The sequence below is a fragment of the Oryzias latipes genome, chromosome 16, assembly GCF_002234675.1.
Source record: "Oryzias latipes chromosome 16, ASM223467v1".
NCBI classification, from domain to species: domain Eukaryota; kingdom Metazoa; phylum Chordata; class Actinopteri; order Beloniformes; family Adrianichthyidae; genus Oryzias; species Oryzias latipes.
The window spans coordinates 13,937,278-13,949,648 of record NC_019874.2 but is presented as its reverse complement, the minus strand read 5'-3'; the positions used below and the strand labels follow the sequence as shown (position 1 = coordinate 13,949,648).

Genomic DNA, 12,371 nt, shown 5'->3' with positions numbered 1-12,371 from the left:
TAAAGAAAACAACGAGCAGTAAAGAATTATACTGTATTTATTGATAAACAATACCACAAAATATTAGTATGGAAATGTTTTTGATTGAGCATTAAATGTACAGTTTATTAATACAAAACTTTATTGTTCTAGAAAATGAAATATGAACTACTTCTTGAAGCTTTTTTACATTTGACATTGTGGCCTTTTCTGGTTGAAATAAAAATGTATTTTTAACAAAACACATTTTGTTATAACATTGCAGAAACAGATTATAAGGCTGGGCATGAAATGTATATGGGGGGAAAAAAAGCACATCCTAATTTCTGAACAATTAATTAGAGCAAAATGATTGTTGCTTCTACCACAAAAATCTTTGCCACTAGATCAAGACTAATATAAACAAAGAAAAGTACAGTACAAACAAAGACTGCATCTTCAGTTTGATGTCCTTGTCCGGGGGCTCACAAAATAGTTCTGAATTCGTCAAAAATGAAACTGGGTACATGAGCTTCAACCACCTTAAAACAGATAGATAATAAAAAGAAATGCATGTTAACAATCCTTCAAGTTTGTAAAAACAAGCTGTCTTAGCATGACATAGCAATTCTTTTTCTTCCAGATACCTTTAAAATAAACCACCTCTAAAGTAACTGTTTTCTTACCTTGCGTGACAGTTTTGTGTATTTTACATAGTCTTCAAGGAACATCAGGGCCCCCACAACATCAGAGGGCATTTCAGGGATTTTCTGGCTGTGACACCAGTAAAAGACAAATTTAAGAAAACTGCAAACAATGGGTTTGATCAAAATGTTAAACTTTTAGTTACCTTGTGCACTGCTCCATAACAGAGCGGATGAACTGTCCAAGCAGAGCAAGGAAGTGCTGTGTGTATCTGGAGTGGAACTGCTTGAGCAGGGTGAGCAGACCCAGCACTAGTGGGGGCCAGTCGACAGGATCGGTTGCTTTCTTGCAGGTCATTCCTTTTACACAGAGAAAATCCTTAACTTGGCGTGTACACAGAAAAAGTCACCACAGAAATTCACAGATTCCAATCCATCAAGCTAAGATAGCGAGAAGTGAAACGCACCTTGATTTTTGTTGTACTGAAGTTTAGGCAGCTGAGCAATGATAAACAGGAGGTTGATGATGGGGAAGTAAGGAAGACGCTTTGTGGTGATGTAAATCTGTTTGAACCAAAAAGAAATAAACATTGTTTACTGGTGAAATGTGGCATTTTTAACAGGCTAATTAAAATAAAATAAAACCTTGCAAACCTTGCTGAGCGGGTTATGAATTCCAGCAGCTTCTAGGTAGGCAGTGATCTCATACAATAGAGTGTTTTCTTCTTTAGGATAAGGGAGAGATGGATCCTGGTAGTGTGCTTCTATGTCTGCCAGAAGAGACCTAACAAGAAGAAGAGATCACAACAGGTGGCAAAATGTAGCCTTAAGCTCACAAAAACACAATATGCTATAGTAACAAATGTTATCAGTTGTTAGAAATGAATGTATTCTAAAAAAAAAAAAAAGTGAGAAACACCTCGTGAACTACATCTCTAGGTACATATTTTCCATACAAAACTGCATAAAAAGAGCCTGAATTTGGCAGAAAACACAACACTTACTTGTTGAGGTTTTCCAGGGCAGCTGCCAGGTGTTTGGAGTCAAACTTGCAGGAGAAGTTAAGCTCATTGGCAATCTGCTGTCTGAGAATCTGCATCTGACCGACCTACAACAAAGGGATGGAACATCATTTTCATGACGTGAGCAGATATATCGAAAAATAAAATCATAAATGTTTTGATTTACCTTCATGATGGCCTCCAGGTATGGACCCCAGATCTTCTGGGATTTGGCCACAGCACTCGTGTACGCTTTGCTGGCATTGGCTATATAGCCAAAATACACAATCAAATGATTAATACCAATACATGACTTTGGCTATACATTTTCATGAATGAGAACAAGAATTTACCGACGATGCCTTGGACTGGGTTGACTGCAGCCAGCACAGTTTTGAAGACTTCCACCAAGGCTTTGTCCTTCAGGATGCTCTTCTGAAGCATTGTCAGGAAGTTCTAGTGACACAAACAACGATTTGAAAAGAATTTTACAAAATAAAGTTCAACTTCCTCAATATTTTTCAATTCAGGGTGTTGTTTTATTCCACGGGAAGTAAAATCAACCTGAAGTTCTCTGACAATCATGAAGCACAGAAGTCGATCCAGTCCGTTGAGTCCAAATGTACCCAGAGTGTTCTGGATCTCAGAAAACAGCCTTTTGTTCGTCACCTCCTGGTGACTCTTCAAGTCGTACCAGGTGTTCAGCTGGTCGATGTAGCAGGTAACCCTGTGGAGAAAACCTGTTCATCTAGTTGCCTTTGGAGATGGCAAAAAGCTCATTTATCCACCTTCCACCACCTATTCCCTTGAGGCTACTCTATAGGGTTTCTCTGAGCGGACATACTTTGGATCTGTGATTCGCAAGATCTCTCTGCACAGACGGCCGATGAAAGTGGCAGATTCATCCACAGAGGGAAACTTAGGAATGGGGATGTGGGTGGATTGGTGCACACTCTGCCAGTCCTGGATCTGAATGGAGGAAGAAAGAAAAACTCCATTATCAATAAACGTCAGGATTTTTACATAATGATGGCAGATTTTGCCCACTTTGAACTGATCATTTATAAAAAAAAAGATAGCCGTTAAATCTGACCTTTGTCCTAAGGAAACTATTGCATTCCTGCTCCACATTGTAGTTGATGATGCGAGATACTTCTTCTTGCCAGATTTTAAGGCCATAGATGCTGACGTAGTCCTGGATGTACTCAAAGGACCTGTAGAAGCCATCCATGGTGGCTGCCATGTCCTTCAGCTTGGGCATGAGTTCGCTGGGCTGTAAAAGTTGACAGTTATGTCTAGAGTCAAACTAGGGTCAGCTCAAAGGGAATGAAAAACCAGATTGTAGATCTAAAAAAAAAAAAGAAACAGTTTTAACTGGGATGTATGAAAACTTTTGAAGAACACTATAACTGCGCTATACGTAACATCAGCGCCAACAGCATTCACTGTTTTGGAGTCCAAATGACATCACCATAACCTCTGTCACCTGATGTCAATCATGTCCTGTAGCCCATGGGCTCAAAGCCCCACCCCCACGTAAAATTAGGCCCCATACCGCGAGTGAAAAGTCTGAACTGAAACGGTAAATTAAGAACTGAAAAGAAAGAGTGAGAAAAACAAAACAACAAAGGTTCAAAATACAACACAGCAGCTGTTACTAACAAACAATATTTCTGTTATTTATGGTAACAGTTTAAGTTTATAGTTTTTTAATTTAAGTTCAAATAGATCATATTTTGTTCTTCAAAATGTCAATATTTCTTTCAAGATTAAAATACTATTATTTTTTTTCAAATTTACAATTTTATTTTTGAAATTTTCAATATTTCCTTCAAATACAATGTATACTTTAATTCACTTTAAGTTGATCCTGGTCTTACCTCATAGTTATACTCCTACATACATTTGCTCAAAAACAAAATACACAATTTGAGGGTTTTATTTCTTCCTGCAACTGCTTTTTTGTGCAGTCGGTTCTGGCTAGAACCTCAGAAAGTACGACAATAACAATAATCAGATTGTACGCACAAATAAATGTGTCAAAGGCATGAAAGTGAGACAGGAAATTGCCGTCAAAAAATAACAATGTGGTAGTATGAAAAGAGCAGATGTCTCACTTTAGCTTTAGGGTTGAAAATCAAGCCTTTGTGCAAAGCATAGGCGACCCTCTTCACCAGCTCCTTCCTGATGCCGTCCTCTAGAAGCTGCTTCGGATCCACCTGAAAAAAATAACACAATGTAAGAAATAATAATAATAATAGAGTTTGAACCGCCAAGAGGAAAAACATCTCCTCATAAAATGGTAAAATCAGGCTTTAAACAAAGCTTTTACCTTAATGATCCCCACTAATGTGGTTTTCATCATCAAGATCCCCTCAGTGAAAATGGAGATGTCATGTGTGAGCTTTGCCACCTGTGATCACGTGAGGAAGAAAGAAGTTTGTGCTCGAGAAAACAGAACAGAAATAACCAGGACAGCATGCAGTTCAATCAGTTTTTGCCGTTCATAAAAGAAAAGGTGGTAGCTGCAGGGTACTACTCTTAACTGTAGTTGCAAACATTTACCAAGCTGCTTTATTCTCAAATAAAAAGAATAGCAAGACAAAATCCATTTCAAATGAAGATTAAATGACATTTCCCTGGTTTGCACTCTAATTAAAGCCTGCTGGCACAATCCTTTCCCTCATAAAGCTTCTTTCTCATTTGTATTTTGCATCTGAAGCTGCAGGGGAGCCTGAAATCGACTCCGACTCTCATCCAGCAGATGACTCAACATCAAAAGAGAGCATCATACAGCCTCTTATCAACACCCTTAAGTTAATGTCACATTTAAAGGCTTCCTCTTCTTTCCTTTCCCTTTAGAGAGACATTCTGCAAACAGCAAAGCAGGAAATGAAGTTTAAACTACAGGCAGGTGATTTACTTCATAGCGAGCAGCCAGCTGGGAGTAATCCTTTAGTTTATCCTTGTCAAGCCGCGTGGGCACCTCCATGATGTCGTGGATCTGAAGTTTGATTATTTTGGCCAAAGATGTGAACATGCTCTCTGGGATTATTTGAAGCACCTAAAAGAAGAAAAAAAAATGAACAAAGGACAACAAATTTAATCTGATCCTAGTCGTTTTTTTAAAGTTAGGACAGGTCATAATAAGCAGATGAAAGGCATTGCATGTACAGAAAGACACCATGCAGCTAACATAATGAGAAGGTAAAACCATTTGAAGTACTCAGCCGTGAACATTTCTTTGGGATTACATTTTCAAAATTCAAGGCTTCAGAAATAATGAACACTGCTTCTGCAATAGAACCTATAAACAGAAAGAAGTACCTTTCTGACATAAGCCACCAGCTCTCCAGAATAAAACTGAGACACACTCAGCAGGTCAGCGCTGTTGGCCTGGTTGATCCGCAGCAATGGGAGATCCAACGCAGATGCCAGCTGGACAAACACCCACACCATTAGTGGTTTTTGGAATATCCACACCATTTTCCACAATTTTAGACTTCATAAAGTCTGTTTTAATGAAGAGTGTGCACATGTGCATGCGTGTTTCACATAAAAAACTCTGACCTTCAGAAATGTGGCTCTCAGCTTTGTGACCATGGACGGGTTCACTCTGATGCTCTCCTGCATAATGGATGTAAAGCTGCAGAAAAAGCACACACATCATTCATAAAATCTGTCATGAACATATACAGAAGAGCTCAGTTAGACTTAGAACTGCAACACTGCAAACCGTTTGATGGCTGGAGAGTGTAGAAGAGGAGCAGGAAGTGTGGAGAATTATATTCTGTATATATATATTTATTGGAAATGAGGCCTAAAGAAAGATCAGAAATGTTTATGGATGTAGTGAAAGACGAGATAAAGTCAGTTCCTAAAGAAGAAAAGGATGCAGATGACATAAAAACGAAAGCAGATGTTTGTGGAGGAGGAACTTCTGATGAAACATACAGGAAAGAGTCACTGCTTTCTTTTGATGACACAAAAACACAGACTGTCTGAAGTGAATGAAAAAACAAAAACTCCTTTAAGACGTGTACACTTTCCTCTCCTTCTCCATCAGGCCGCATTCTAAACTCATCAGATGCAGCAGACTGACCCACCTGTCAATGATCTGCCACGCGTAGGACAGGTCTCCAACGATCTGCATGGTGATGAGGACTTCCTCTTTGATGTTGATGGTGCGGATCATGTGGTGGAGGAACTTTCTGGTGTCTGCCAAAAACTGGCACACCTGCAAGTTGGACTCCAGCTGGTGGAATTCCTGGACCTGAATTCAGAAGAGGGAAACCTTCTGATGATGGTTCTTTCTATTATCGTTTAGATTACTGCACGAAAGCTCTTCAAAAGACCAAGTTCACGGAACATTACAGGAGCAGAACTCCAACTGGGATATGTTTGGAAGCATTGCTTTGACTTATTAGTTCTACATGAGACCAAGTAGATAAGATAGGACTAACACACTGATGTGCTCATCTCTCTCACCTCAATGAGAGCCTGTATCAGCTGAACAGTCTTCCTCCCAGCAGCCGTGGAGTCTTCGTAGTTCAAAGACTCAATCTGCTTTGAGATTTCCCGAAACCACGCCTGCAGGTTCTCTGCAAAGAATGGCAAAGGAATGTAAAACACAGAAATAAGGACCATCAGGATCCATGTGTGGCTTGGGGCTTCAGGGATTCAACTAATGCGGAGCTGTCACTGAGTCCAGACATGAAAGTAGCTCACCGTTCTTCTCCACCCTCGTGAGAGGTTTGACGCCAGAGAAGACTTCGGCCAGCTCCATCATTCTCTCAGATCCCTCTTTTTTGTAGTTTTCCCACTTGATCTGTTTCTCTGACAGCATCTGCTTGAACATCTGGAAAGGGGGGGGGGGGGGGGGTGGCGGCACATATGCTTATGACAAAGGGTTCGTCAGCTGAGATGTGTAATTAGTCAGAACATTAATTTTGCTTCTTTTTCTACGGAGAATCCGGCGAGCCATATGCTACCTCACTGTAAGGGATTTGGCTACGACGCCAGACGGCTCTAACAGGAACCAGACTGATCAATTTCAGCATTGGCTCCCCACTTTAGCTTAAAAAAGGGAAGTTAGAGTCTCTTCCATTGGTCACATAGTGAGATTTCCACGGATCTCACCTCCTTAAGTGTGAACTCAAACTGAGCGGTGTCCAGCAGCAGTTGGAACAGAGTCTTTGGATTGTACTTGGAGTCGTTCAGCACTTGGTCTTTGATCTGACGAAGGCGCTTGTTGTTTGGGTCGTAGGCTGAAAAGCACAAATCAGGATTTAGTGGCAAAAACAATGACTTCTCTAAATTATTATTTATCATAAATGTATCAGGGGGAAAAGATCAAGTCTCAGAAAGTATAAGAAAGTGCATCTCCTTGACTTTAAATCTTCTAAAATATAAAAAGAAATTGTTTCTCCCCCGACATATCTTCTTGTTTTTTGGCTCCTATCTGCTCTTGATTCACACCTGACTCTGCAGAATGCAGCATCAGCCAGCGAATGGCGACATTGCAGTCTCTCAGAGAGTTGAGCAGTTTGGGAATGTTGTCCAAGATGATCTCCTCCCTGAGGAAACCTTCCTTCAGCAGCTGCTGCACCTGAGGCCTTAGGCTCTCCATGCTGGCTGCATATCGAGAAGCCTGCACAGAGGGAATGTGGAAAAAGTTCATCCTTAAAGACCCCCTCTGATCATCCTTTAAGCCATTTTAAAATCATTCCCGGCGGTCTTTTGATTATGATTATGCCGCTTTTGGCCCAAATCAAATAAACTTGTGTTACATAGTTTGTGCAGAGCAGCAGTAGTTCATTAGACATTCATCTCTGAGTTGTGGGCAGGACTGTGGGTGCAAAGCAACCTCATCCCCCCTTTTCCCTATTGCGGAGCGGAGCAGGGAGCATATGGGCCACACAGCGTATTTTCTACGTCACCAATACAATCTTTTTTAAAACAGCATTTTTTCATCTGCTCCTGATTCACAATGATTTGAATAAAGAAATATTCAGAAATAGTATTTTGAGCTTCGTTCTCTTTATATATGTCCTCTATCGTAAAAAAAAAAAATGCAACAACAACTTGTTAAAGACACCAAAAACACAGTTTTCATTGGAGTGAGTCCTTAACCGGAGCAAATTTTAGGAGAACAGAAATGGCCACACCTGAAAGAAGAAAGAAGATCTTTATTAATTTGGCATGAGGCCGCTTTGCAGGGACCTGTAAAGCTGTATTTGGCAACACACATTCAAGCGGCCACTTCCGATGAAAAGTTTGTGTAATCGCGCATGAATGTTCATTTTGGGCTTCTATGTTTAAAACTCAAGCGCTCAAGTTTTTACAAGTGTTTTCAGGCTCTACGTACGAAACGCGGGGCCACTGAACTCAAGTTGAAAGTGAAATCAGGTCGAACTTTGACCAATCGGGGTCTTGGTTCTGGTAATGGCGTATAGATGGCATCCCTGTTTATTCACAGAAGCGCCAACCGTTTGAAAATCAAACATGAAGGAGAAATTAAAAACAGCAGAAAATCTATGACACCAAGTCCTTCATATATCGGAATAGAGCAGTGAAAGACAAAGGCAGGAGTAAGATTAGCGAGATTTGCACCACTTGGACATTTCGCACCAAGCCTCTTCCATCTGTAGGTGGCGGACATGCGCTAGTAAACAGGAGAAAAAGAAAAACAAGAAGAGGATCCTCCCTTCTTGTCCAGTGTGATCACCATGGGCTTTACGTGCATTCAAGGATGAGCTAATAGCGAGTGCATAAACGTGCATCAAATGCCCAGTGTGTACGAAGCTTCACTCCCACTTAACTAACTTTAGAAAGGCACAAATACTGAAAAAGGCGCTACAAACTCTGAGAAAGGGGCTAAAGGATTTGTTATACCTGCTCCTTGATGTTAGCAGCGTCCAGTGTGTAGTTGAGAGCTGTCTTAGCAGCTTTGTATGGTTCCCAGGCCTCTATCAGATTCACAGTGATCCCCATGTAGATGCTGATCACCTACACACCCGACAACATGGAGAGTGGATGATAACAATGAAGCCTTCACTTTTCCAGAAAGAAAAAAACACGTGTTTTATCTAGTGACTCGGTTCCCGTTACCCAGTTATCAGGGAAATACTTGTCTACAATCTCCCTCATCTTGGCCTGCTGTGTCTGCAAGATGGAGGGGTAGAAGAACAGGCACACGTACAGCATGGCTGCCTGGTTAGCCAGAGCTGTGCTGCGATGCTCAGGAAGAGGATAGGCAGACACCTGAGGGGTACAAACAACACGGCGAGAGTCAACACCCAACCGGACATCAAAGAGTCAGCAAAAGGACAAATAGAGTCAGCATTTCTCACCTGGTTGTAGATGTCGTCTGAGCGCAGCCTCCCAATGACCATGCTGATGAAAGTGGTGCTGATGGGAACCCTCTGGAAGTAGCTCTCGGGGTAGTTGGCGGGCCGTTTGGCACCAGGTTGGCTGGAGAAGCCGGTGCTGCGCAGGAGCTTGCAGATGTCATCGAGGTTGGAGTCACCTGATGAGCGTGCGGCACTACAAACCCCGCCCCCAAAAAAAGTCACAAGCAGATAAACGTGATCAGAGTTTGAGGTCTGTGTGCAGCGGTGACCGTTCCGGCTCAGACAGAGAGCAGTGAGTTGGTGAGATTGTGTCTATGAGCGGCTGTGTGGGTCACCTGTATCTGTAATAGGAAACCAGCATCCTCTCCCTGACCTCTCCTTCGATTTTCTGGTCGATAACCAGCAACATGACGCCGTACAGATACAGAGCTTCACACTGAGAGAAAAAGAAAGCCCCTGAAATCAGCTGCACTGCTTCATTGAAACCCCAACGCCACACTTTTACTTTTATCCACTGTTTAAATCTAATTTCCCCAAGTGAGCTAGAATTATTGTTGAAAATGTTTATGCTGTTTGCAGTAATAAAAAAAAGAATAGATGGAAAACTCTTTTGCACAAGACAATTAATGTGTGGTTTTGTCAAAAGAAATTTCAAAAGTTAACGTAATAATTGATCAAATCTCAAACTTTTTAAATGTCAGGAATCTTATTCCCTTCATGACTTGTTGCAGAATAAGACGGTTTGGCAGCCTTGCACAATAATCCACTGTTAGCCTGTTCCTAAACTTGTAATTTACTTACCGGTACATAATAATCCTTTTTATTGTTTTAGACTACTTTTATTAGCTAGAATTAACCACTTTTTGGAAGCTGCCACGTGTAGTTTTCTCTTTCTGTAAATTGTACTGATAAAATTGAATTTTATGAATGTATTTAAAATGGAAATTGAAGGATCTTTCCCCTCTATCATGAACTTACCAGGAGCTGTTTCCCATCCTCATTTAGAAGCACCGTCTCCAGGGTCTGCTGAATGTAAACGCCCTCATGAAGGTCATCCAGATACCTGAAAGTGAAAAAAAGAAAGCATTTCAAACACATTTTGCTAATTCCTCTTTTCTTTAAGATAATTGCAGTTTTTTGGCTAACACTTTATTATTTTGTTTCAAATCTAAATGCTTTTCAACATCTAGTTAGTGGGATTTGATGCAGCAGGTTGTGAGGATTTAATGACTCAAATGCATTCCTTTTTTTTCAATTTGGTACAAAAATATTTTGCATATATTATATATATCATTATTTCAAGTATTTGTTTATTTAGACATAAATTGGAGTTCCAGCTCATCAAACCCACAAAAACAGAATTTCAAAAAATTTGAATACTGTGGAGAAATCTGTCCAAATTCTGCAGGGCTTGAATGTTTTAAACTGAGTTTACTAAATCAACTAAACAATATTACAGATCAAAAATATTTTAAAAAACTTACCATCACAAGTGTATTTAAGAAAAAAGTTGAATAAAGTGACTTACCGGTAGGTTTTATCAACTATGTTTTGTTATTCAACTGAACAAATTTCAGACCTGATAAAAGAATTTCATTTATATAATCATCTTAAAGTGAACCGGACTGCAGCTTCAGATGCTGTACCTGTTCAGATCCACAATATACTTGTGGACGCTCTCAAAAGCCAGATAGAATCTTGACAGAATCTCAATGTTGTTTTCTCTGAACTCCTCATCCAAGTCCTGAAGCTCCGGTTTGGCTTCCAGTTTACCCTCATAATACTCTGGACCCTGAAGACACATTGGTAAAGGAAATGGATGTCATGTACGTGATTGTTCATTTTTAAGATGATGTAGAAAAAGAAGACGACACAGGAAAATCTTTTAATCAAGGAAACCTATTTTGGTTTTTACTAAAATCAGACTTTTTTATCTAAGTACTTCAGAAGCCGTTCCAAGTGTTGTTTTCACCTTAAAATAGCTGAAGTCACAGATGATGTCCCCATATTTCTGCTGGTCACTTTTGTCCTTGAGCCTAAAAACTGTGGGGATGAAGTCAGACAGACGCAGGAGCTCTGCAATAATTGCATTCCCTCTGGAAACTATCCTCAGGACGGCTTGGCCACAGAGGTTATTCTCCGCCAGGAAGTCCACCATAGCAGCCAAATGCAGATCACAGAAGCCGCCAGCAACTCTATTCGGTTTCTAAAGATAAAATTCCAGGTTATCCTGTAAAGAAAAAATTAAAAAAAGGATAGCATTTAACACAAAAGCCGCCTGTAAACAACACAGAAAATACGCATTTTTCTTTTTTTAAAACTAACCGTTTAGGATTAATGGATTTATAAAATCTTCATACTTGTAGAGAATTTAAGAGGTAACCATCAGACCCAATGAGTTCATTGAGAAAAGTAGAGTTATTACAAAATAAAGCTTTAAAAAAATAAGCAGTAAGGATGACTTAAAGAGAAGGGGAGAAAACACTGCTTCATAAAGGAAATCATACAAACAGGATAATGAATTCATGTAAAATATGAAGAAAAAAAATAACGTTTTCTCCACAATAAAAGCATAAAAACAAATATGTATTTGCTCTTTAATGTAAGGAGTCATAATCCTGAGAGGCTTTTTTAAAGAAATATTTTCTTTTGTTTTGGAAATATACCAGCTAACCTATACAAACCTGTAACTAATGATCAAATAAAATAAATATATTAAAATGCATGTCAGGACGCTTCAAAATAAAATAAATGTATCACATATTAAATATATCATAAAACCTACGTTAAGGAATGTGAGAAGGTTGCTTTTAAAGACAATATGCACCATCTGTTACTTCAGCCTGGATGATGCTAACGTTAGCATGTTGCACACTTTTTGTTCTAATAAGGCGTTATATCGCGCCAAACGGATAAATATCTGCAAAGATGCACACTTATGACTAAGAGGTATGTTTAGTTTTATGTGTCGAACTAACTGTAATCTCCCTATGGTGGAAATTGTGGCCAAAAGTGCTCACCTTTTTGGAGCTCCCCTTCCCTGTTTACTTCCTCATGACCCGTCACATGACTGCGCTGCTGGGTGCGTTAGATTTCTATTACTCAGTTTGCCGGAGAAAAATGTGAGAACGAGTTCACTATTTCAGAGATTATTCCGTTTTTTTTAAGTCTTAGATATATTTATCATGATGTGATCAACTTCAAACTATCCTTTACATTTTTAAGCTTCTTAAAATGAAAAGTTATTTCACAAAATACACTTTTTTTTGTCTCCGCATTAGTTCAGATTCCTGCTGTTCCTTTTGTATGTCTCTAGGTGGCGACAAAGATCCACTAAATCCTCAGATTTTTCCTGCTGTCGCTTCCTTTCTACCAACTCAAAATTGAGGACTCATCACTTTGATACAGTAAAGACA

General features: G+C 39.7%; 1 protein-coding gene across 1 annotated transcript; it reads right to left on the bottom strand.

Annotated features, from left to right (window-relative positions):
* Positions 1-19: 19 nt before the first annotated feature.
* On the bottom strand, positions 20-12,032 carry washc5 (WASH complex subunit 5). The gene is made up of 29 exons (XM_023964013.1): positions 11,976-12,032; positions 10,928-11,185; positions 10,602-10,747; positions 9,934-10,018; positions 9,291-9,391; positions 8,956-9,148; positions 8,714-8,866; positions 8,498-8,611; positions 7,082-7,253; positions 6,743-6,870; positions 6,332-6,461; positions 6,092-6,204; positions 5,710-5,876; positions 5,174-5,249; positions 4,931-5,041; positions 4,527-4,667; positions 3,936-4,016; positions 3,721-3,822; positions 2,697-2,876; positions 2,448-2,572; positions 2,168-2,330; positions 1,957-2,059; positions 1,791-1,870; positions 1,607-1,710; positions 1,257-1,386; positions 1,070-1,166; positions 809-962; positions 645-732; positions 20-500 (listed from the first exon to the last, which is right to left on the bottom strand). Exons 2-29 carry the CDS (start codon positions 11,111-11,113, stop codon positions 444-446), a joined length of 3,480 nt encoding a protein of 1,159 aa, XP_023819781.1. The 5' UTR covers positions 11,114-11,185; positions 11,976-12,032; the 3' UTR covers positions 20-443.
* Positions 12,033-12,371: the final 339 nt, after the last annotated feature.